Source organism: Sinohyriopsis cumingii, unplaced genomic scaffold (genome assembly GCF_028554795.1).
Source record: "Sinohyriopsis cumingii isolate HCF-2022 unplaced genomic scaffold, ASM2855479v2 utg001505l, whole genome shotgun sequence".
Classification (NCBI taxonomy): domain Eukaryota; kingdom Metazoa; phylum Mollusca; class Bivalvia; order Unionida; family Unionidae; genus Sinohyriopsis; species Sinohyriopsis cumingii.
In genome coordinates this window covers 460,372-487,609 of record NW_028316006.1, presented here as the reverse complement: position 1 = coordinate 487,609, position 27,238 = coordinate 460,372, and the positions used below count along the sequence as shown (strand labels likewise).

The following is a 27,238-nucleotide window of genomic DNA, read 5'->3' as shown; positions in this document are numbered from 1 at the left end:
TATGCCCTTAACATAAAGGGCATTTGCGACATCTTCTTGTCCTCAAACTTCGTCTTACAGCAGGGCCATACATCAGAGTTCTCTTGAGGCAACCTTGTCTCTCTATATAGACTCTTCTTATCCACAGGCTGCTGCTGGTCCTGTGGACAACGGTCCACTTGGATCGGACATACATGAGCATGTCCGTCCTGAACATCATTGTTGACACAAGGGTTGAAGATTCAACGTCTGTCCACATGTTTAGGCTCCGACAATAGGTGAATCAATGCAGTGAACTGCGCTTATTTATAGGGACAGAAAGGATTGAAACGGATTGAGTTCATTCACCAATCCGAACACGCGTTACAGAATTCAGTCAGCCCGCATCCAATCTGAAGAGAGCAGTCTGTGACGTCACGTAGTCTATATAGATTCGCTAGCGCTTGTGTGCAGTCAATCTATGCGACAGTGATTCAACATGACGGAAACTCAGAAAACGATCCAATGGGGTGCACCAACAGGGGAGACCGCCCAAGGGAACCCGGACTTACTTTCAGAAGAGGTGAATTGGGATTTTGTGGATTTTCTCTCCTCGCAAGAATTTGTTCCGGAACCTTCGTTACCTTCTTCATTACCGCAAGTGGAAAATTTTAGACAGAGACAGAAAGAAGAATTGGAGAAATTTATACAACGACAAAAGGAAGCGGAACAGGCTTTTCTCCTACAGCAACAGCAACAAGAAGAAGAGGTAAGAAAAAAACAACAGCAGCAACAGCAAGAAGAAGTAGCAGCAAAGAAACAAGAGGGTGAAAATCAAACGGTCACGGTACTGTTGGACATTTTAGCGGAGTTAAGAAGTCTGAAACAAATGTATCAGACTTCTTTATCACGACCGAAGAGAATACGACCTTCCCGAGCTAAACACGTCAACCCTGTGACTAAGCCTACCGTACCACCCTTAGTGATTTCAACTCAATCATTATCATCATCATCAACATTACGCAGTCCAGAAGTAGGCCTTGGCCGTGGCAAAGGCATAAGGCAGTTAAAGTTGATTGCTTAAACTTACCCTTTCACCATGAAGAAAAAAGGCCCTTTTCAGGGCCACCCACATTTCTAGAAAAGAAATACAATTTCAATTTGCCAATAACTCAAAAAAACCCCACCCATTTCACCCTTATAGTACGTGTCTGTGTATGAGTGCGTGAGTGTAGCTTCTTATTTTAAAATCAAAACTCAAAGACTCTTACCTTATATCATTCATTTATTCTTTTCTCCATTTTTTACAATCCAATTCACAATTCTCAGCACTTTAATTTAAAGTTCATTGACTTCTTCTGTCTCCTTGTTTAGTGTCTCTGTTTTTTGAATTTCTTCACTGTCACACTCTTTTCCTCTTCTTCCTCCTCACTTTCTTCCCTTCTTCTTTTCTTCTCCTGTTTCTTTTTCTTCACCTGTCTGCTTTCTTCCTCTGAAGAATCCCTCTCTTCCTCTGAAGAACCCCTCTCTGCTTCTGAAGAATCCCTCTTTTCTTCTGACTCCTCTTGTTTCTTTTTTGGGCAATCTGGAGACCAATGTCCTTTTTCTTTACAATAATAACAGGTATCTTGACTTTTGTCTTTTTTAGTCCCTGTTTTTGTTCTTTTTTGACGGTCTGGACACTCTGAAGACCAATGCCCTTTCTTCTGACAGATATAGCAAGTATCTTGACTTTTATCTCGAAAGGAAGGAGAGTAGTCCGTAGGCTGGTCTGAAGAGAATTTTCTAATGACCCCTCGCAAAGCTCTGACGAAACGTTCCATCTGGTTAGTCTCTTCCATCGTTGTGCTCAGCTTGAGAGTGAAATGAATAGTGAAAGGATAAGACACACACCCTTTTATATACGCTGGTCTGCAATGACTATAAAGTAGCTCATGGTGTTTGAACTTGAGTCATTTGACTTTTTGCTTTCAAGATGAAACGATCCCATTCGTTCGAGAAGAAAGAAGAAGAAAGTAAGAGGCAGAAACGTGATCTATCGCCTCGAACCAGGGCTGAAATCTTGGCACAGATTCATGCCAGTGATTTTGAAGAGGACATGAGTGAACCAGAATCCGAACCCTCTAAACCAAGTTCACCACCCTTAGTCAACCCTGAAAAATACTATTCCATTCGAGAGACGGAAAAGCGTTCCTCTAGAAAATTTAGAACCACGGCTTACAAATACACGGTGAAGTTTAAAGATTTCAAGTCCGAAGTACCGTTAGAGAAAGCAGAAGGGTTCATCACCGGAGTGTGGGATTCTCTGCTCACTGCACTCAAGCGACAATGTCAACCCAAAGAAGACGATCGCTTGAGACTTTCCATACAACACGACGGTTTGAAATCCCCTGTTTGGATCGAGTTTAGCACCCCTGCAGAATTGACCGCTTCCAAAGTCATGGACAAGATTCAACACGTGCAACAATCTAATGACCAGTTTGACATCACTGATGGAAAAGCCACATTGGACATGACCCACGTCTCTCCTCCTCAAGGGACCGGACGCAAAAAGATGTTATTGATGAACGACCTTCGCAGCATTAAGCGTAGCCTTGTCCAAATTCACAATCCTCATGACCAGATGTGTTTAGCCCGTGCCATCGTGGTTGGACGAACCTATGTCAACAAGAACGACACGGCAGAATGGAAAAGAGACTGGGAGAACATTCGACAATCGGACCGAGCCAAACAACGAAGTGAAGCAGAACTCCTGTTATGACAAGCTGGCATGTCCAAAGACACACCCTGTGGCATTCCTGAGATGCAAAAATTGCAAGATGCCCTAGCTCCACGATACACTTTGAAAGTGCACCCTCAAGAAGTGCGCGGGTCTCTGTTGTTTCGGGGGCAAGATTTTAAGGACGGAAAATACATTCATGTTTATCATCACGATGACCATTTCGATACCATTACCAGTATCACTGGATTCCTGGGATATGTTTATTATTGTGAGAAATGTGACTATGGTTATAATAATCGAGAGCAGCACAAACATTGTGGATGGAAATGCTCAGGATGTTTGGCCTCTCCACCCTGTCTGAGCGAAGAACCAGTGCCTTGTTCAACTTGTCTGCGCACGTTTGTCAGCCCTACCTGTTACCAACAACATTTGAAGACGCAAGGTTCACAGAAGAAATGCGCTTGTCAACTGCTGAGATTGTGCCCCGCGTGTGGACAAGGCATACGTACCAACAATGCCAAGGCACACGTATGTCGAGGAAAGAAAAAATGTCACATTTGTCACCACATCGTGGACTTGGAACACGAATGCTACGTGCAAAAATACCATCCCCCACCAGAGAAAGAGGACGGTCACAAGAAGAAAGGCAATTTCATCTTTTTCGATTTCGAATGCATGCAAGAGACTGGCATTCACATCCCTAATTTCTGCGTGGCTCATCGAGCGTGCGAGAAGTGCATTCAAGAACCTATCTTCAGTCATTGCCCTCACTGCAGCAAGATTCCCGGAGGGCGTGAAAAAATCTTTCGGGGACCAAACACGTTAGCCGATTTTGCCCAATGGGTTTTAGACCCCATCGACAAGACGTGGAGCCAAGAGGACATCGAACGTTACGGAGATTGTCATCGCCATGCCACAGTGATGGCTCACAATTTCTCCGGATACGATGGACAGTTTCTTCTCAGATACTATACGGAACAAGGCACCGAGCGTCCTAAAGTGACTTTGAACGGGGCCAAAATCATTTTCATGCAAGTGGGACAAGTACAGTTTAAAGATTCGATGAGCTATTTGGCCATGCCTTTGAGTCGAATGCCTAAAACGTTTGGAATGACAGAAATGGCTAAAGGGTACTTTCCACACTTTTTCAATACGGAAGCCAATCAACACGCCGTTCTACCCCATTTACCCGAGGCTCACTATTACGACCCCGACAACATGCGTACCGAACAACGAGAAGCTTTCTACGCTTGGTACCAGGCTCACGCCTCGGACCCTTTCGACTTTCAGGAAGAAATGCTAAAGTATTGTCGTTCCGACGTGGACATTTTATGGCGTTGCTGTGGAAAATTTCGAGAACTGTTCATGGAACACGGAGGGGTCGATCCTTTGAAAGAAGCTTGCACCATTGCCAAAGCGTGTTCCTTAGTGTACCGCCAACGATTCATGCCTGAAAACACCGTGGCTGTCATCAGTCCTCAAACGACCCACTTTGTCAAACGTCAATACTCGGTCAAAGCCCTACGTTGGTTACATTACTTGTGCGACAAGGAAGACAAGTGGATTCAACATGCCCGCAACGGAGGGGGCGAAAAGACCATCGGAACGCATTCGGTCGATGGCTGGGACTTAGAAAAGCCCAAGATCGTGTACGAGTTTAACGGTTGATTATTTCACGGATGTCCTGTTTGTTACCCTGACCGTGGCACTAAAAATCAGTTTTTGCAACGAACCATGGAAGACTTGTACCAGGACACTTGTCAGCGACGCCTAAAGTTAGAACAGCAAGGATACCAAGTGGTGGAAATGTGGGAACACGAGTACGATCACCGTATGAAAACCGATCCCGAGTTTAAACGCCTCGTGGAAAGTTACCAGTTCATGGACCCATTGAACCCGAGGGATAGTTTGTACGGAGGAAGGACCAATGCCACCTGTTTGCTGTACCAAGCCGACGAAGAGAAAGGAGAAGAAATCAAATACTTGGACGTGTGTTCGCTGTATCCCTACGTGTGCAAATATTGTCGCTTTCCTGTAGGGCACCCGCAATTGCTGACGGAACACATCGACCTGAAAAACATTCGACAATACGAAGGCTTGATCAAGTGTAAAGTTTTGCCTCCCACGAACCTATACCATCCCGTCTTACCTCACCATTGTCAAGGCAAACTGATGTTTCCCTTGTGCCGTACTTGTGCCGAAACGTGCAACCAAGACCAACCTTGCCATCACAGCCAGGAAGAACAGGCCTTGACGGGAACCTGGGTCAGCGTAGAATTGTTCAAAGCTCTGGACATGGGATACCAACTGTTAGAAGTGTACGAAATTTGCCACTTTCCCAAGACACAACAATACCACAAGGGTGACCCCACGCAGAAAGGCATTTTCGCAGACTACGTGGATGCCTTTTTGAAACTGAAGCAAGAAGCCAGCGGCTATCCTTCCTGGTGTCACACTCCCGAAGACCAAATACAATTCAAAGAGAAATACTACGAACAAGAAGGCATCACTTTAGACCACATCGAGAAAAACGAAGGCAGGCGATCGTTTGCCAAAGTGATGTTAAATTGCTTGTGGGGTAAAATGGCACAACGACCGTGTTTACCCAAGACGGAATATTTGACAGAACCTTCCCGCTACTTCCAGATGATTCACGACAAAACCAAATACATGAAACACGTGGACGTCGTTCGAGAGAATTTGATCTTGGTCAATTACGAAGAAGATCTGGACTTTGTACAAGACGACCCTTTTGGAAATGTCATCATTGCGGCTTACGTGACAGCCCATGCTCGCTTAAAATTGTACGAAGCTTTAGAACTGTTAGAAGAACGCGTCCTGTACTTTGACACGGACAGTTGCATTTACATCCATCACCCGATTCAACATCACCCTAACATCGAAGGAGACCGTTTAGGAGCCTGGACAGACGAGCATCCCGACGACAAGATTCTAAGTTTCGTCAGTGGTGGTCCCAAAAATTACGGCTACGAATACCGGGACAAACAAGGAGAAGTGCACACGACGTGCAAAGTGAAAGGACTGACTCTGAATTATCGTACCAGTCGAGTGGTCAACTTTGGGGTATTGAAAGAAGCCTTGCAATCGGGAGAGGATGGAAACTTTAAAGTGACCACCTATCAACCGAACAAGATTGTACGTTTACCCACTCACCTCATCGTCAGTCGACCCTTGGAAAAAGTCTATCAAATCGTGTACCAGAAGCGAGTTCGACTTCCCAATCATTTCACCTTACCGTACGGTCACGTCGGTATTGGTCTGTATATAAAAAAGGAACCCTAGGCAAGATCGATAGTTCATCGTGACTACCAAGACCGAGCGAACAAGATGAATACTTTGAAAGAGGCATCGTTCCAGTTTGGGGATTGTAAAAAAGTTGTATCTTCCTCTAGTGTGACTAATATTGGATGGATAAGACCCATGCATTGCGACGGAAAATGTCCGGAAGGAAACTGCGATTGTCCATGTGGTTACCATTGTAATTGCGTAACGGAGTTTGCAGACGAGTGCGATTGTGAGCCTTGCGATGGATACGATGCTGTACCTTGTGACCTGAGCGATGCCGTAAAGCATCATGGGAACTTTGTTCTCACTGCCCCTATCATGGAAAGTGATGCTGTGCGTGTCAAACCTGAGGGATGCGAAAGCGATGCCGCTCGTCCTCTTAGACATTTTACCGGGTTTAAAGGGGAATGTCGACCTTCACGTTTGCCTCCCTACGGATGTCATCCAGCCCTGAGCAAACTCCTACCCATGTCACTCAACCCTCATCGAAACGAACCTGTGAAAGACGAATATTCGTTTCCTGTGCGTTTGTCGGAATACTGCGACTTTGAAAAATCGTCTTCAATCATTCAAAGGAAAATGGCCTAAGTATCTGGGAGGACCGACCCCCGAAGAATTAGCCAGAGCCGGATTTTTCTACTTGGGCGAAGGAGATAAAGTCAGGTGCTTCAGTTGCGATGTGACACTTCACCACTGGGAACCGCAAGATTCGGCCTACGTAGAACATGCTCGATGGTCACCGAATTGTCATTACTTACCCTTAGTGGGACCGAGACATTGAAGTAACTTCTTACCATAATAATCTGTTCATGGATACTTTACAAGAGAACATTTGTGCTTTGCCTGTGGAGTTGAGAGAACGCATTTATCGAGAACTGGTCAAAATACAAGTGAAACGTAAAGAACAATTGCATCCGTTACGTCACCGGTGTTTGAACCACTGGTACCTGAAAGCTATACAAGGATTGATTCAATTGAAAGTGTTCCATCGGACAGACATTGATCAACGATCCTCTAGTTTTAAAAAGGATTGGTTTGGTATGGACGATTGCAGTGACATCATTGTAAACGTACTGCATCGAATTCCAGAGGAAGAGTTAACGAATTACCAACATCTTGAACACAATGTCAACTTAGTGAAAGAGGAAACTTCTGAACGAATTGTAATGTGTAGATTAGTGACTCAACGATTTAAATTCGACACTGAAGTGAAACCATGTTTGTGCAAAGAGTACATTTCTTGTGTCAGACCAAAGAGGATTTAGTATGACCTATTCATGGATACTTTGCTAGAGAACATTCGTGCTTTGCCTGTGGAGTTGAGAGAACGCATTTACTGAGAGCTGGTCAAAATACAAGTGAAACGTAAAGAACAATTGCATCCGTTACGTCACCAGATCTTTAACCACTGGTACCTGAAGGGTATAAGAGAACTGATTCGTCAGAAATTGTTTCAGTGGTCAGACCTTGTTCAATACTTCCAGGCCCCCGATGATTCACGTGTTGATCATTTTGGTTACTTCGAGATTCACCTAGAGCAACCCATTGAGGAAGACGAGGTAAAGGATTACCAACATATTTTCCGTGGAATCTACTTAGCGGAAGAGGAAACTTCTAATCGAACTCTGAAGTTTCGGTTACAGTATGCAAGATTTACATTACCCACTGGAAAACGAACATCACTGGCTAGAAAGTACGTGTATTCTTTTCGAAACAAAGAGACTATAAAAACAGGCAGCTATGCCACGGCTTATGTCGTATGTCATCCAACAGATTCCGTGGAAGGAACTCAATGACCATATTCGAACCGTGGATCATTACCATCGATTATTACAAGAACTTTATCCATTCAATTTGGGACGACAAGTGGTGTGTGTCTTAGTGACTTGTTTTCTGGGATTTCGTTTACCAGCTGATTCTTTGTGGACTCTTTACGATCAGTACTTACCACCTCCATGGCCTTAAATGGTCACGAAAAACTCCTTTTGCTTAAAGCCTTGCATTTTCATCTGGATACTTCTCGACCTCAACAGGAAAAAAAGATTCGTCAACTTTTAGCTACCCAAGACGTGTATGACGATGTGTGTGTAGCTTGTGACTTACATCCCCATTGGACAGATGTCCGTGCCTGGAAAGAATGGGATTTTGAGGCTTGGACCCAAGAAGTGGCCCAGTATGCACGAGAGTTGTTCAAGGAAAAAAGTTACTTTTCAACCCGTGTTAGTGACGGTGCCAGAAGAACCCGTCACCCAAGACAGGACTGTCGTGGACAGACCTGAAAGACCTTTTCGGGAGGACACTTGTGTGACTTTACCCCCTGTTGAACTGGTTAGAACATTACCCAAAACATGTGGTTGTACAGACACTTGTGTTTATTCCACGTTCATCGTTATCATGTGCCTTTTATTCTTGTACTTAAGCCTTTGGCTTTTATGTATTTTTGTCTTTCGTGTTCATATTTGAAACATTCAATAAACGTGTTCTGAAAAAAGTATATAAACTCTTGTCTTGTTTGTTTTTCGTGTCACAAGTGACATTTCTCACACCATGGCTACCTCTGCTGTCTCTGCTCCCTCTTCCTCTACTGTCAAAGTCATCGACGAACACTTAGATCGTGCCAGTTGGGAGGCTTTGTATCTTCGCCATCCCTTTAACATGCTCATTGCTGGACCTGGCGGTTCTGGCAAAACCGAATTCGTCAAACGTTTGATCGAACATAAACATCATTTGATCGATCGACCCCCTCAACGGATCGTGTGGTGTTACAAAGAGTGGCAATCGGCGTACAGCCTCTTGCGAGAAAGTCAAGGCGATTCCATCGTGTTTGTGGAAGGCATTCCTAAAGAAGACGACGGCATCGTCTCTGACTCCCGTCAAACCCATTTGGTCATTTTCGACGACATGTTAGGAGAAGACGAAGAAGAAATTAAATTGTGGTTCACGCGCAAAGGGCATCACCGTAATGCCAGTGTCGTTTACATCACCCAAAATTTGTTTCAACAAAGTAAAGCCCATCGCACCATCAGTCTCAATGCGCATTACGTGGTCTTGTTTAAAAGCCCTCGAGATAAATCGCAAGTGCAAGTCTTAGCCAAACAGTTAGGAACGCCTTGGCTGACTCAGGCGTACGATGATGCCACTCAAACGCCACACGCCTATTTACTCGTCGATTTGAAACCTACGACCCCCGAGGATTTGCGATTTCGTACCCACTTGTTTCACCACTGGTGCCAAGACGGAGGGCCTGTCCTGTACACGTCTCCGTCCTCGACTTCATTTCACTCCCCATCAAAAAATCTATAAAAACCTCAGACCCTTTTTCGTCTGTCTCACACAGTGTGAACATGACGTCCCTTCAGTCGCATCTTCCCGTCAAATTGATTCGTGCCTTGTATGGCATCAGTCGAGAAAAAGATCCACAAACACGAGCCCGTGTCTTAGAAGCTAGTCTCAAAGAAGTCTTACGATGGTTCACGGTGACGGCACGTCAATTACTCCAAGGAATCATTCAGATTCCTCATCAAACCAAACGCTTTTTCGATCGAAACAAAGTCGCTTTGGTCCAACTGGCCGATCCCCGCATCGACACTCAAACCAAAAAACAAATCATTATGAAACCTGGAGGGAGCATTACTCTAGGAGGGGTCATCATTCGCTCACTCTTAAGATGGGATCCTAATGCCCCCAAAGTTATCCCTAAGACAAAAGTTCAACGAAGCCCCAAGAAGAAAAAGACCAGGTCCCCAAAGAGAAGAACTTCTCCAGTGGCGGGACCCTCCTCTTACCAGACACCACCCCGAAAAAAGAAAAGAAGCCCCCAGAAAAAGAAACAGAGAAAAAGTCCTCAGAAAAAGAAAAGTCCACAGAAGAAAACTAGTCGCAAGAGAGGCACTGCGGCCAGGACGCAGCCTTACACTCGCAAACCACGACCTGCCACAGCGTGTCCGGCAGCCTCACGTTTGTCCACTTCTCCGTTGATGTCACCAGGAACTGAAGAGTACTTGGAGACGTTGATTACACCAAGAACTTCTCCGTTGATGACCCCCAAAAGAACTTCCCCAGTGGCAGGACCCTCCCATTTAGCGGCAGTGGCTGCTGCTCACAAATTACCTTCTCCCAAAATCAAAGTCCATGAAAGATCGGGCATGTTACAAAGTTTACTGGATTTGTCCAAGCAAGAACTGACTCGATTTAGTCCGTTACGTACCCCTGCACGACGTGTCATGCCTGTCATGAAGTTGATACGCCGTAAAGACAATCAGTGGCGACGCGTTCCAGTATAAAAAAGGCCTGTGACCAAGTAGGGTATCAGTGTTCTTTTGGTGCTCCTAAAGACTCAAAGATGTCACCTTCCAGAAAACCCCAAGGAAAGAAAAGGAAAGGACTGCCACCACGTTTAGCCAAACATGGGGACCTGTTATCTGTCCTGTCCAAAGCTTCTCCACCCCTACGAAAAAAACTCATTCAAACGGCCTCCAAAGAGGTCATCGATACCGTGTGCGAATGTTGTTTGAACGTTTTGAAAGGCACGATCCCTTTGTCCAAACACCAGAAACAATGCTTAGGCAAACATCGTCACGTTCTTCGCCAAATGGTTCAAAAGAAAATTCCCATTCGTCAAAAAAAGAAGATGTTGGTTCAACGTGGAGGCATTTTGCCTCTCTTGTTAGGCCCCATACTGAAAGGAGTCTTGGGAACCATGTTGGGAGGACTGATGGGAGCAAGATAAAAAGGCCTTCGAAAGTCCCAAGATCTCAGAATCGACCCCTGACAACCCCATGGAAGGACGAAAACTAGCTTTAGTGCCTTACAAACGATGGATGGAATACCATCGGTGGCAAGAACAACGCACCCCGCATTTACCTCCCAATCCCAATTTGAGCGAGATGTCCCAGTTACAACATGAATTGCAGTCCTTGATGGATCGCCAAGATTTGTCCGAAACAGAAAAATCGCAAAAGTACGGTCAAATCTTGCAAAGACTGCAACTCTTTCACCAGAAAGCTTTAGACGAAACAGCTTTACCCACTCTAAAAGATTTTAAGACCTTGATGAAAAGTCCAGCACCATCATCATCATTACCACCACTACCATCCCCAAGGGTCACCAGAGATGCTACCCCACAAAGACCTGAGGAAGAAGAGATGCGCGAAGTGTTTCAAACACCGTCAGCAGCTCCCATTTCGAGTAAGATTGCAGCATCCTTGTTGACCCCGTCCCCTACACCCCAAAGAGAAGAAATGAAAGCTTGGGTTAAAAAGATGATGTCCACGCCTCCTTCGACAGAAGTGAAAAAGAAAGAAGGGAAACCAGAAGCGAAAAAAGAAAAGAAGACCAAAGCCATTCCATTGCCACCACCACCACCACCACTACCTTCGACTTCTACTCCCGTAGCCCATCGGACACGTAAATCCGTTTCTAAACCACCCTTTCGACCCACCCAAAGTAGCATCACCGAAGAGTGGGTGACTTATTAACACACCAACACAAAAATGGAAAAAGTCTTAGCCAGCATTTACTACGATCCCTCACATCCTGCAGGTTACGCAGGAGTTCAAAAATTGTATCGTGCTGCCAAAACTCGACTGAAAAGTCTCCGTTTACCTCAAGTGCAACGATGGTTACAAGAACAAGCTACCTACACTTTACACAAACCCATTCGACGCAAGTTTGCCAGAAGTCGCACCCGAGTGGAAGGCATCGATCATCAATGGCAAGCCGATTTAGCCGATGTCTCTCATTTGGCCAGCTACAATCGTGGCTACAAATATTTGTTTTGTGTCATCGACGTCTTTTCCAAATTTGCCTGGGTCGTGCCCTTGACTTCCAAATCGAGCAGCGAGTTAGTGCGAGCCCTGCAACGGGTGTTGAAACAAAGCGGTCGTCACCCTCTTCGATGGCAAACGGACAAAGGCACCGAATTTCTGAACCAAGCTTTCCAAAAAGAATTAAAGAAACGTGACATTCATTTTTTTACCACCGAGAATCCCGAAACCAAAGCCAGCATCGTGGAACGTTTTCAACGCACTTTGAAAGAACGCATGTGGAAATATTTTACGCATCACCACACTCTGAAGTACATCGACATCTTACCGCACCTGGTGCAAGCGTACAACCAATCTTACCATCGAAGCATCGGACGTGCCCCGCAAGACGTGACTCCCGACAACGAAGTGCTGGTGTTCGAGCGCCTGTTCGGTACGTCCCCGACGAGGGCTGTCCCCGAGAAAAGTGGAGTGTTGACCGTAGGAGATTGGGTGCGCATTGGCAAAACCAAACGCACTTTCGACAAAGGTTACTTACCTAACTGGACGACTGAATTGTTTCGCGTCACTGGACGAGTGCATGGCCGTCATCCTGCCGTCTATAAATTGGAAGACATGAACGGAGAAGTGCTCAAAGGAACGTTTTATTTGCCCGAGTTACAACGTGTCACCAAAAAAGAAGACGACGTGTACGACATCGAAAGCATTCTCGAACGCAGAACCCGTAAAGTGGGCAAACGACGTGTCAAAGAAGTCAAAGTACGTTGGAAAGGATATCCACCCAGTTTCGATTCTTGGATCGACGCTTCACAAGTCATCGACTATAAAAAGAAGAAGTGACCATCATGCCCTTTCACACAGCAGACGCAGCTACGTCGACCACTCCTTCTTCCCCTAGTTCTTCTGTGCAAGATTTACAAAAACAACCCTTGTGGGTGTGGTGTGGAGAACGTGTGCCTAAAACGCAAATCGTCTTTTTCTGCCAAATCTTCGTGGTGTATTGTGTCATCGGGGCAGCCATTGCCAATTTGAGTTTGCAACAAGGAGACAAACAATTGTGGACCATTTTATTGAGCAGTTGCATCGGTTACCTGCTTCCCAATCCCTCCCTGAAATTCTCCTCGAACGGGAACGTTGTGTCCAGTGCCAGTGCCAGTCACCACTCCAACCACAATCAGAACCCCATTTTGGGCGGAGACACACCTCTGGCATCCACTAACCCCTCGGACAGCCACAGAACTCTAGAATTATGAGTCACCAAAACCAATTTTACTTAACCTTACCCAGTGACAGTTCCATGGAGGTGTTTCCCCACAACACGTTGTGCTGTTACACGGCCAAATTACCTCAGGCCATCCCCTTAGATCACGAAGCCCATTGGGAAGTGGCTTTAGTAGAAATGATTCACCCGACCCAAGTCCTCAATGTCCTTCCCAATGAAAATAAATTTGATGTGGAAGTTCATGACGAGCAAATGCAACAGTGGATGGATACCCATAGCAAATATGACAAGAAAACCCGTACACCAAATCTAAAGTGGACCACCTATCACTTGTTCATTCCCCCAGACTATTATTTTAGTGGTCAACATTTGGTCAACACCATAGCCACCAGGTTTAATAGTGTGTTTCTGAAAGCTTTGGAAAGTGTCAAAAAAAGTGTCACCCTGGAGTACCACAAAACAGCTCGTCGCTTCCTGATGAAATTTCCTGAGGGGCCCAAAATCATGTCTTTCTTATTTTGTCATGAATTGTTTGACATGTTGGGCGGTGACATGGAGCTAAGGAAGAAAGTAGAAAAAGAAAAAGGTGAATTACCAGTCATTTCTGACAACGATTCTTTTGCCAAGTATTTTCGTACCCCGGTAGAACTGAACCAAGGACTGAATTTGATCTTTGTGTACTCCGATGTGGTGGAGTACAACGTGGTGGGACACACCTCCGTACCGTTACTGCGTGTCATTCCTTTCAAAGTGGATTCTGCCACGCTCGCTGACGAGGAAGGTGGAAACACTTACCACGTCCACCGCGAATTTGTCCATCCTCACTATTTGCCTGTCAGCAAGTCGTATTTGGACACGGTCAACATTACTATAAAAGGAGATTTAGGACAAAATATTCCATTCACCAAAGGAAAAGTCACGGTGAAACTCCATTTTCGAAAACGGTTTTCTCACGACTCGTAAGTAAGTCATGTATCCAGTGTACCGAGGGGTTGCACGACAGCGAGGACACGGTTTAGGAGACATGTTAAAATCGGCCTTTCGTTCGGTGGCCCCAGTGTTGAAACCGATGGTGACACGCGGATTGCACGCTTTGAAAGATGCGGCACTGACGCAAGGCAAAGAATTTCTCCAAAATGTCATCATCGACAAACAAAACCCTAAAGAAGCCTTCATGAGGGCAGGCAAAAATGTCTTGCTGCAAACGGGTAAAGACATTTTAGGCCGACGAGACACACCTATAAATGCCCTGCACGCTACCGAGTCAGGCATTCAGCAAGGACAAGGCAGAAAGAGACGACGCAGAAAACACCCTTTCACCAGACTTCAAGCGAGAAAGGCCAAGAAAAGAAGAACCGTTCGAGACTTAGACGTTTTCGATTATTGAAACATAGAAAAAATGATGCACCGAGAGTCTTGCGCCTGTTCCAAGACGGAACTGGATCTGTTTGCCATGCCCCCCACCATGATGACGATGCAAGAATCCCAGTGGGTGGAATTTCACCCCGTCTCCTCATTGACAGCCTCAGCTCCCATCGAGTTTGAAATCAAAGGACAGCCCGAAGATTACATCGATCTGAATAGCAGTTACTTGTACTTGAAAGTCAAAGTTGTCGATGAGGACAATTCGACCCTAGATGGCGATGAGGTAATAGCTCCCGTCAACAATTTCATGCATTCCTTGTTTAGCGGAGTGGACTTGTACTTGAACAACAAACTGGTCAGCAGCAGCATGGATACTTACCCTTATCGAGCGTACCTGGAAAATCTCTTGACGTACGGAATAGATGCCAAGAACACTCATCTCAATGCCTGTGTGCTATGGGAAGCTGACGAAGCAGGCCAGTTTGAAAGATTCGAAACTGATGCAAGCAAAACACCAAACAATGACGGATTTGTAGAACGAAGAGACAAAATCAAAAACGGACAAAGTTTAGAACTGATGGATCGTTTACATCTGGACATGTGGTTGCAAGAGAAATATTTGCTAAACGGGGTGAATGTTCGCCTGAGACTGAATCGTAGCAGTGCCGCTTTCCATTTGATAGGTACTACTGTTTGCAAAACTGTCATCGAGGAAGCCAGGCTCTACGTACGCCGTGTGGAAGTGTTACCTAAAGTGGGTAACGACATCAGTCAGACGTTGAGCAGAACGACCGCCAAGTATCCCATACGACGCGTGGAAGTGAAAACGTTCACCATTCCCAAGGGACAGCGATCCATGATCGAAGATCATCTGTTCCAAGGACAGCTACCCAAACGTTTAATCGTTGGTATCGTCGAGAATACAGCCTTCAACGGAGCTGTCGAAAAAAATCCTTTCTACTTTCAACACTTTGGTGTGTCAAAGATCGAAGTCAGTCGCGATGGCAAGACCTTGTGTACCCGACCTTTCGAACCTGACTTTGAGAAGAAGAATTACTTGAGATCGTACTTGTCCCTGTACGAAGCCACCGGCCAGTTAGGAACCAACACCAGTCACGGCATTACGTACGAGGATTACGCAGGAGGTTATGCTTTGTGGGCTTTCGATTTCACTCCAGACCAAGGCAGCGACGAGGGACATTTCCACCCTATAAAATCTGGTCAAATTTGTGTGGAACTTCAGTTTGCAAACCGAGACCCTGATGTAACGGTGAACATCATCCTGTATGCCGAATTTGATAATACCATAGAAATCAATAGTTTGAGAGAAGTCATTCTAGATTACTAGAAAGCCATGGAAGACTGTTCTCCCTCTTTACCTAGTGGAGAAACTTTGGAGATGGAATGTGTTGAAAAAGAAGAAGTGATCATGATGAAGTCGAGATGGCCAGAACAAGAAGCCCATTTAGTCTCCTGTTTTGCCAAACACTTGGTTGACAAAATGACGGAATTGATCAAGAAAAATTGCTATGGATGTCAAAACGATCATCCCAGTCAAATTCAACACGATAAATGCCTGATGTTGAGTCAAGAAGAAAAATTGGACGAGTATCTGGACGAAGCTTGGAGTCTCATCTCAAACAAAGACGTGTTGCACCAGTGGTATAAAGACTTGCGTGAACATTCTTGTCCACCATTAACCACTCAAGAGATCCATCGTATCGAAGCTCTCCTAAATCAGAGTGAGGAAACAGAACGAATAACCGTTTATTCGTCAGACATTTTCAAGCAAAAAGTCAGGATCGAATTGACAACTTATTATTACCTGTGAAGAAGAAGAAAAAAACAACACAGAAAACAATGGATACCTGGGAACTTTATTACCTTTTGAACCACAGTTCGTATACAGCTTCTTGGAATCCTGTCGTCTGTGCTAAAGATGAACTCCCTCATCGCAAACCTAAAGACCATCAAGCTTACGTGATCAACACGGACGACAGTCATCTCCCAGGAATCCACTGGGTAGCCGTCTACTTTCCTCAAGAAGGATGTGTGGAATATTTCGATTCGTACGGATTGCCCCCTTTGGAAGACGATATCATTGACTTTATGAGAAGAAATGCTCAAACCACCCGATTCAATAATGTGAAATTACAAGGCACAGATTCCTTGGTGTGTGGACAATATTGTGTGTATTTTCTGCATCATCGCAGCCTGGGCTATTCCTTAGAACATTTAGTGACTCATTTCGATCCTCGTTCTTCTGCTAGAAACGATGTGAAAGTAGATCGATGGTTTTGTGACCATTATGCTTATCTTTTGTCTCAAGCTAGGAAACGTAGTGTCCATCAATGGCCTAATGATTTCCAACAGTGGAAATCACAATTTCATTCACAACGTTGTCAGCCCTGTTTAAAGTAGATTGTCCATTGAGAAAAAAATGTTTGTGATTTGAAAAAATTGTTTGATGTTATAGTGTTGGATTATTGTTAAAAATGTTAGAGTTGTTGTTAAGTGTTAAGTGATTTTTGAATAAAAAATGTTGTGTTTTGAAAAAATGCTTTTGTCTTTTGTTTAGCTATAAGAATGTTGGATTGATGCTCTTTCATTTCTTACTATCCCTTTCATGACACTCACTAAACGTTGCGACTCGAAAACCGTGTGGGGATGTTTTCCTTCACGTCCGCGCTTTGACTTTAAGAACCGGTTTGTTCCCAGTCTAACCATCCATTGTCGACTCATCCTCTTAAGAAGATGTGCTCCAAACTAGCTAAACTCAACGAAGCCTACGTGAATTTGCATAGGGTCAGACACAGTCTGATACCGAAGCCAGAAGAAATAGAGAATGTGAGAATGTTAAAAATCACTGAAGACCTAATAGAAGAGCTCTTCAGAGAAGAAGTGAACAGGGAAAAAGAAGAATGGACAGAGAAGTACAGACTTCAAAAACAGCAGCAACAACAGCAACAGCAGCAGCAGCAGCAGCAACCTGAACCTGACAGAGGCTTTGTCGATTGTCGTATCGACACCAAAGAGTTCTTCTTCTCTTTCCGAAGAAGCAGACCTATCGCCAGAAAGTCTATCCTCAGAGGACATCGCATTCTTAGAAACTAAAAAAGAATGCCATAGCAAACAAAAAAACAGCCCTTTTCAGGGCTACCCAATACTCTAGAAAAGAAATAACCATCAATTTGCCAATGTGTGTAGGTAGAGTAGTGTGAAAATAAACACTAACTCTTTATTAATAGTGGAAGTGTATGTATTTGTGTGTTAGTGTTAGTAAGTGGTTAAGTAAGTTGGTATGGATAGTAGATTAAAATGATGTTTGTTTTTTTGGCTGTTAGAGGTGTATATTTTGGGTTAGATTGGATTGCTTTGAGTATGTGGATAGTCTATTGAAGTGATTTATAAAAAATTTTAAAATAGTAATGGGTAGAATAAAAAGTGAGTGAGTGTTTCTTTTAGGTCCGCGCGTTGTTGTTTTTTTTTGGTCATGATCTAGGTAAGATGAATTTTATGTTATTAGGGGATGTTTTCCATCACGTCCGCGCTTTCAGTATAAATTGAAACCCGTTCGGCAGTCCAGCTACCCTTGTTGATTGATCAACACCAAAAAATGAACACGAGACTTGAGAAACTGTTGGAGCTTCATGTGCATCTGGAATATGCCAGGCGCATATTAAATGAACTGGCCGCGGAAGCCATTGTCGAGGAGGGAAGGATAAGAGAGGAGGAAAGAAGAAACAAAGAAGAGGAGGAGAGAAGATATAAAGAAGAAGAAGAAAGAAGATATAAAGAGGAAAGAAGAAACAAAGAAGAGGAGGAGGAAAAGGAGAGAAGAAATTTCAAAATCCCAGAGAGCGAAAATTGGGATTCTGAAGCGACATATCCTGCCTCTGCTCTCTCCCCCCAAAAGGTAAAAAGTAACTGGGGGATAAGATGTGTATGTGGCGCCAGGCCTGGAAGGTGCCACCATTAACCAGGTGCCCATGAAGTTCCAAACAAAACAGCCCTTTTCAGGGCTACCCAATACTCTAGAAAAGATATAACTATTAATTTGCCAATGTGTGTAGGTAGAGTAGTGTGAATATAAACACTAACTCTTTTTTAAAAAATGTGAGGGTATGTGTTTGTGTGTTTGTGTTTGTAAGAGTAAAGGTATGTTTGTGTGAATAGTAGATTATGGGTTTCTTTATTGTTTCTTAGCAAATGTGAAGAGTATAGTTTGGGTTATATTATATGAAATGAAAAAGTAGGGGATGTTTTCCTTCACGTCCGCGCGTTGTTCGGTCATGATCTAGGTAAGATCCATTTTATGTTTTTAGGGGGATTTTTTCCTTCACGTACGCGCTTTAAGTATAAGAACCCACAGTATTCGTCGTTCGAACCATTCTGCAAAGAATAAAAAGAAGATGGCGTCAAACCAAATGGACAAAATACAAACCTTGCAAGACGTTTTAGACAACTTAGGAATAATGGAACAGATGCTAATAAGACTCGTTGAAGACCATTATTCCTATAGTCCCCATCGTGTGAAGATGGAAATTAATAACGTAAGGAAAGCAAAGGACAAGATTAGTGGTGTCATGAAAGAGATCAAGGAGGAGAAGGAGGATGAAGAGGAAAGAATAAGAATACGCAAATGGAACGAAAAAATTGAAAAAGAAGAAGAAAATGAAAAGAGGAAGAAAGAAGAGGAGGAAGAGAAGAAGAAAGAAGAGGAGGAGAAGAAAAAAAAGAAAGAGAAGAAGAGTGTAGGAGATAAAATAAGAACTTGGTGGAGGAAAAGAAGAAATTAGAAGAAGAAGAAGAAAACCCAAAGGCCCTTTTCAGGGCCAGCCATATATCTCGAAAAGAGATAGCCTTACCATTGCCTACCCCTTTTTTTATTTAGTTTTTTTTAAAAATAGAGACCCTCCCTGTTTCAATTTTACATAGACCCGATACAGACCCAGGGGTTTTTTGTCCATGTTAAATTTACATAGACCCTATACAGACCCAGGGTGATTAATGTTAAATTTACATAGACCCTATACAGACCCAGGTTAAGTCTGTAATGCTAATTCCCATAGACCCTATATCGACCCACGATTTTTCTCCATGTTAAATTTACATAGACCCTATATCGACCCAGGGTGATTAATGTTAAATTTACATAGACCCTATACAGACCCAGGTTAAGTCTGTAATGCTAATTCCCATAGACCCTATATCGACCCACGATTTTTCTCCATGTTAAATTTACATAGACCCTATATCGACCCAGGGGTGTTTTTAATGCTAATTCCCATAGACCCTATAGTGCCCCACTTCACTACTTACCCAACTTGCAGATTAACCATGTGTCTCACTAGCAGATTAACCATGTGTCTCACTTTCAGATTTAGCATGTGTCTCACTAGCAGATTCAACATGTGCCCCACTAGCAGATTAACCATGTGTCTCACTAGCAGATTAACCATGTGTCTCACTAGCAGATTTACCATGTGTCTCATTAGCAAATTCACCATGTGTCTCACTAGCAGATTCAACATGTGCCCCACTAGCAGATTAACCATGTGTCTCACTAGCAGATTTACTATGTGTCTCACTAGCAGATTACCATGTGTCCCACTAGTAGATTCACCATGTGTCTCATTAGCAAATTCAGCACGTGTCCTACTAGAAGATTCACAATGTATCTCACTTGCAGATTCACCATGTGTCTTTCTTGCAGATTTACCAAGTAGCTCACCAATATATTTCTAGAAAATGAAAATTATTTATTAACCATATTATTTAGTCATAAAGGAGGACACTGAAAATCAGGCCTCTGTTTCAGTTAGTTTCCTAAATCATTTCCATTCAGATTTTACGTTATCTTGCTTAAGATGCTTTTGACATTATTGGGATTTTTCTCAGATGTAGAAAAAGGGGAAAATTAACATTGTAGTTTAAAATTGTAATCTAGAGAATCTCTTTCTTAAAATAAAGATTGGAGGAATTCCTTAAATTTGAGGAAACAAAGTTTCTTGGGGGATAAAACAGTTCTAATTGAATTATGGCTGTTGTAATCCCCATTAATGCCTTTACTTGCTGATAATTGTACCCTTGTACAGTACTTGGTATTGCTGTAATTGTACTCTTTACAGTTTATTTATTTGCAGATAATTGTACTATTTTTCAGTACTTGGCATTGCTGATTATTGTACTCTTGTGCAGTAGTTGCAATTACTGAAAATTGTACTCTTTTGCAGTACTTGTAATTGCTGATAATGGATTCTTTTCAGGACATTTAAATCAAATGTACATGTCTGAAATAGGTTATCACACAAGTATGCCAAACAAAGACATAAAGTTAACATTGTAAAAAAATTATCAAATGAACTTACACAATATATATATATATATATATATATATATATATATATATATATATATATATATATATATATGGGGGAAATTGTGAATAAAATAATTTGATTCCTGAAAAAATAGATTGATCTATTAGGTTTCTATAAGGTACAAATAATTTTCTTCTGTATAATCTTACAGAAACACAGTTTAATTTTTGAAGGACAATTTACAGATACCACATCACTTGTATGTTTGATGAAATATCTGTGCAGTAAAGCTTTTTTCAATCAACCCATTTTTTTATCCATTTAATGTAGAATCACCTGGTATGTCCTAAAAACTTATTTCTATCTCATTCATTGAGACTGGTGAATCTAGATATTCAGTGAGACTGGTGAATCTAGATTTGCACATATGATATTCATTAATGATCATGCCATTTCGATTTCTAAAACAAACTTGAAGAAGATAAAGGTGCCAACATCACTTTTAAATTCTGTGTAATGAAGTCGTTAGAGCATAGACCTTTTCTTCATGGCAGGTCCATTTTCACTCCATTCCATCAAAATAATCACCATTCAACATGTAATTCACTCATCAAGTTGAAAATAATATGTTCCATAATTACAGTGCTTTGGCTAATCTCCTAACAAAAGTTTAAAATTAAAACACTTTCAAAAATTTAAAATGTATGAAATTTACTGGTGATTAAAACAATTAGATAGCCTTAATATTTGTTTATAATCAGATAATTGTACAGTGTAGTTGCAACCCACTCATTCCCAGACTCATTATCTGTCTTGTCCATTTTTTCTTTAGTTACCTCATGTACAGTTTTCTGACAAAACATATTATTGTATAAAGTTATAAAATCACTTCATTTTAATATTTGGTCTTGGCTGTATGTTTAGTGATAAGTCATTGTTGCAGACCAAGCATTAAGGAAGTTCTCTATTTGAGTGAAGAAACCTCCTTATAGATGATGAATTGACAACATATTAAAATTTAACTTTGAACCATGCATTAATCTGAACTTCAGAGAGCAACATGTGTACAGTAGAATTACAAACTTAGAAGTCAAGCATTTTAGTCACTTTACTGTTTTCTCTTTTTACAGGTTGGCTCAGTTTGCCCAAAATGAGGAAGGATCAGGAATTCCCCCTGACATACAACTTTTTGATATCTTCTCTCAGCAGATAGCTCAGATCATCCAGGTGCCAAAAAATGCTTTATGCCAAATAATAATGCTACTGTTGTGTAAAATCATACTGTAAACTCAGGCAACCTGAACATTTTGTCACTGCTAAATATCATTATAAAACCAGCCTTAGCAGACAACCATGCATACAGACACCTGTTTATAAAGAAAACATGTATAGGTCCCTTCTCTTGCATTTATGATCATTCCTAACCCTATATGATGGATATCTGTTTATAAAGGACATATGTCTATAAAGGATATATTTCTGTAAAGGATGTCCATCTATAAAGGAGGTATGTCTATAAAGGAGGTCTATCTGTAAAGGAGGTCTGTCTATAAAATAGATCTATCTATAAAGGAGGTCTCTCTATAAAGGAGGTCTATCTATAAAGGAAGTCTATCTGTAAAATAGATCTATATATAAAGGAGGTCTGTCTATAAAGAAAGTCTATTTATAAAATAGGTCTATCTATAAAGGAGGTCTGTCTATAAAGAAAGTCTATTTATAAAATAGGTCTATCTATAAAGGAGGTCTGTCTTTAAAGGAAGTCTATCTATAAAATAGGTCTATCTATAAAGCAGGTCTGTCTATAAAGGTAGTCTATCTATAAAATAGGTCTATCTATAAAGCAGGTCTGTCCATTAAGATTTATAGACTCCCTCATTTGTATCAGTAAAGGAAAATTCCACCTAAGGATCAAGCCATGTGTCTGATACAAAATTTTGATCCCAGGGATTCAGTTTTCCTATCCAACACTAATACATAATGAAGGATTATTTTTATCACATTCCTTGACACAAAATTTACAGTTCAAGTCATCATTGTGCTGTAACTTTAACAAATTTAAGTTACAGCAAAGAAAATTAGATAATCACTGAAAAATTAAGTCAGATCATCTTTAAACTTGTACAAAGAAAACAAATGTGAACAGGTATAAAATTAAAGCCCACTCTTATCCCAAATATTAAATGAGACCAAAAAAAACCATAATGATGAAGTCTTCCATTCAACTTTGATCTAGAATTGATTTTTCTTTCATAGATAATTTAAAAGAATCTGTAATTACAAAAAAAAAACAATTACAGCAGCAGCTATTTTTACTTGAAACTGGACTACAGAATATGTAAATGTACCTGGGTCGATCGTTGAAAAACATCCTGTTTGGTGGACATTCGCTTCAATGACTGGTTTTAGGTTTTAACATGTCAATGTATTGCAGTGTAAATATTGTGAGAGAGTTTTTGCCAGCACACTGTGTTTGCAGTAGAAGGGTCTGTAATAGAAGACGGCAGTCTTATGGTGAAAGATAGAGCCATTCTACACTATTGTTTGACACTGGAAAATGTGATAATCATTATCACTTACTGTATGAATACCTCATAAACTCACTGACAAGCAGTTAAAGTTTAAGGCAAAACTCTCAATTATATATAAAACTAAACTTGTTTAACCAAGATTTACGTTTCATCACACTCTTACTTGAAACTATATTTGTAAAGATAGGAGAAATCAAGCAGGGATGGGAGTATATTGCAAAGTGAAATAGTGATTATCAAAATTTCAGTGAAACTTTGTTACAAAAGCAGATTGCCAGCTTCTTATGGTAAAAAGATTCACATTTGAATACAGAAATGGCAAAATAAATACAAAAACCATACCAGGTAAACTTGTATTCATTTAAATCCCATGTTTAGAGATGTTACATTCTGAAGGCTGTCAGATTTTACCACAGAGCTTCATCAAGAGATTTGTGGTATCAGTCTGCCAAACTAAAGCACTAATTAGCACTATTTCATGCATTAAATGATGGGGGAACATTTTTAGGGTAAAATACGTTTCTTCAGTAATATTTCCCAATCATAATATGGAACACCCCTCCAAGCCCACAGTTACATACCTTGAAGTATCTGCTCCAGGATATACCTCTGATGCCAACCACTCTATGCAAGGGGAGACAACTCAGGTGTGACTGTCCCCTTGGTATAGCAAGCCAAAGTATGAATCAAAGATATTGTTTTAGCTTGGTGGGGTGGTAGTGGATGTACTCATAACAGGTCATGATTAGATAAATATTATTGAAGAAACATTTACAAATTACAATTTTGTTTTTAAATTAATTGATTTGGTGAATGAATATATAAGAATAAATATATGAGAATAATTTTTTTTACATTTTACATTGTTAAAATGTGTTTTGAAAGCATCATAATGTTGTAGTTTAGCCTTTTGGTACAAACTGTTCATTCATGTTCTAGCAATTGCTGTGATTGCACACATTTTCATGAAAATACATTTTTATGGTTTTACAAAAAAGCAACATTTTAATTGGTTTTATTGATAACTGCTACTGATGGATTTTTATTAATTGTGGTTTTAAATGTTTTTTTTGTTTGTAGCAACCATAAAATCCACAAAATGCCAATAATGGTGAAAAATAAGGAATTCGCGGTATTTTAATCTTGACTATAGTAAATATGCTTTTAATAGCTGATATGTTTTGTTTTAATGCAAGTTTAACTTTTATTCACAGAATCGGCCCGAGATGCCTCCAGATGACATCGTTTCCCTCCAGGTAGCACTAATCAACCTGGCCATCAAATGTTATCCAGACAAAATAGACTATGTAGACAAAGTCTTGGAAACAACAGAGGATATCTTTAATAGACTCAACCTGGATCAGTGAGTAATACCATTAATATGATATGAAGCTATTGAGGTCTCCTGGATATCACTGAGTAATATCTTTAATATGATATGAAGCTATTGAGGTCTCCTGGATATCACTGAGTAATATCTTTAATATGATATGAAGCTATTGAGGTTTCCTGGACATTGCTGAGTAATATCTTTAATATGATATGAAGCTATTGAGGTATCGTGGACATCACTGAGTAATATTTTTAATATGATATGAAGCTATTGAGGTCTCCTGGATATCACTGATATGAAGTGACAAATCTGTTTCATTTTGATGGGTATAATCTAATATCATGACATCACATCAAGTACATGTCTAAAACTACAAATGTAATTGAATTAACCAACAAGAATATATTTTTAAAAAGAAATCATAAGTGTATTTAAACATAAATAAAAGCTTGCAAATGTTCTCATTCCTTGGAAATTTATAGAACTCATTGAGTTATTTCAATAATTTGCCCACCAAGGCTTTCAAAACAGAAACAGTCCAACACATCATAATTGCACATATAATAATCAGTCTTTTAAGTGTCTCTTTGTATGGAATGCATGTGTGATCTTTGTATGGAATGCATGTGTGATCTTTGTATGGAATGCATGTGTGATCTTTGAAATTATATTATTGACTTTGAAGACAATTTAAAAAAAAAGAGACAGATTTTGTTGCTTTATTTGGAGACTTTGTAATGCTGAACATGTTTCATAGATGGGACACACTGACATGTTTCATAGATATGACACACTAACATGTTTCATATATATGATATACTGACATGTTTCATAGATGGGACACACCAACATGTTTCATAGATGGGTCACACTGACATGTTTCATAGATGGGACACACTGGGTCAGTTTCAAGACATTCTTATCCAAATTACATTTTAAATATGTTACAACAAAAACAACATGGCTGTTGTTATTATAATATAATTTTCATTAATTACTTTAATTTATAATTTGTTACATTGCAAATCATCATTGCAAGCATTGTACCTGTCACACTAACAACCCAAACCTTGTACCTATCACACTAACAACCCAAACCTTGTACCTGTCACACTAACAACCCAGACATTGTACCTGTCACACTAACAACCCAAACATTGCACCTGTCACACTAACAACCCAAACCTCGTACCTGTCACACTAACAACCTAGACCTTGTACCTGCCACACTAAAAGCCCAAATTTTGTACCTGCCACACTAAAAGCCCAAATCTTGTAACTGTCACACTAATAGCCCAAACCTTGTAACTGTCACATTAACAGCTAACAAAGTGACACCGCTACAACCCTTCAGTTGCCTGATCATTGTATTGTTTAGATTGGTGTGTTTAAGCTTGTATTTCTGGTACATGAACAAGATGGAATACAAATATACAATCTCGTTGCTTGTGAATGCCCTAGAATTTTTTCTTCAGACATGTACTATTCAGTATTTACTCCGCAAATGTGGTAGCAAAAGCAGGCATATTTTGTTGCTGTTCACCTGTATGTCCACTAATCAGCATGTAGATGTGTCCTCTCATCTGCATACATATATGTCCACTAATCAGCATATGGACATGTCCTCTAATCAGCATACAGATATGTCCACTCATCTGTATACCGATGTGTCCACTCATCTGCATACATATATGTCCACTAATCAGCATATGGACATGTCCTCTAATCAGCATACAGATATGTCCACTCATCTGTATACCGATGTGTCCACTCATCTGCATACATATATGTCCACTAATCAGCATATGGACATGTCCTCTAATCAACATACAGATATGTCCACTCATCTGCATATATATATGTCCACTAATCAGCATACAGTTATGTCCACTCATCTGCATACATATATGTCCACTAATCAGCATACAGATATGTCCACTCATCTGCATACAGATATGTCCACTCATCTGCATACTGATGTGTCCACTAATCAGCATACTGATATGTCCACTCATCTGCATACATATATGTCCACTAATCAGCATACAGATATGTCCACTCATCTGCGTACAGATATGTCCACTCATCTGCATACAGATATGTCCACTCATCTGCATACTGATGTGTTCACTAATCAGCATACAGATATGTCCACTAATTAGCATACAGATATGTCCACTCATCTGCATACAGATATGTCCACTAATCTGCATACCAATATGTCCACTCATCTGCATACAGATATGTCTACTAATCTGCATACAGATATGTCCACTCATCAGCATACAGATATGTCCACTCATTTGCATACAGATAAATATAGATATGTCCACAAATCTGCATAAAGATATTTCCTGTCATGTGCATACATGTATGTCCACTCTGCATATAGATATGTCCACAAATCTGCATACATATGTCTGTCCTGAATTCATTTTAGTACAGTCACACAAAAAAGATTTCATATTCATGCAGAAGCCACTTTACCTAGGCAAACAAAATTCATTAAAGATACTTAACATTTTCAATCCATTCAAACTATTCCTGCTTTTCTTTTGTCTTTTGCACATTTTTGACTTGAACTTTTAGTACAAACCTGTGTAACATAGTTACTCAGAAAATGTTTGACACGCGCATATAAAATTTGGTTGCCTTATTTTTTATTGCTATGTACATGTAGATGATTTGGTTGTGCAGTTTAAATACAATTTGC

General features: G+C 41.0%; 1 protein-coding gene across 2 annotated transcripts in view; it reads left to right on the top strand.

Annotated features, from left to right (window-relative positions):
• LOC149772435 (vacuolar protein sorting-associated protein 35-like) overlaps positions 1 to 27,238 on the top strand; it is an 82,275-nt gene that overhangs the window by 24,871 nt on the left and 30,166 nt on the right. For both annotated transcript variants that reach the window (XM_089947835.1, XM_089947834.1), the window contains exons 9-10: positions 21,792 to 21,888; positions 24,407 to 24,555. In XM_089947835.1, the coding sequence (XP_089803961.1) occupies positions 21,792 to 21,888; positions 24,407 to 24,555 (246 nt within the window). The remainder of the gene's footprint in view (positions 1 to 21,791; positions 21,889 to 24,406; positions 24,556 to 27,238) is intronic.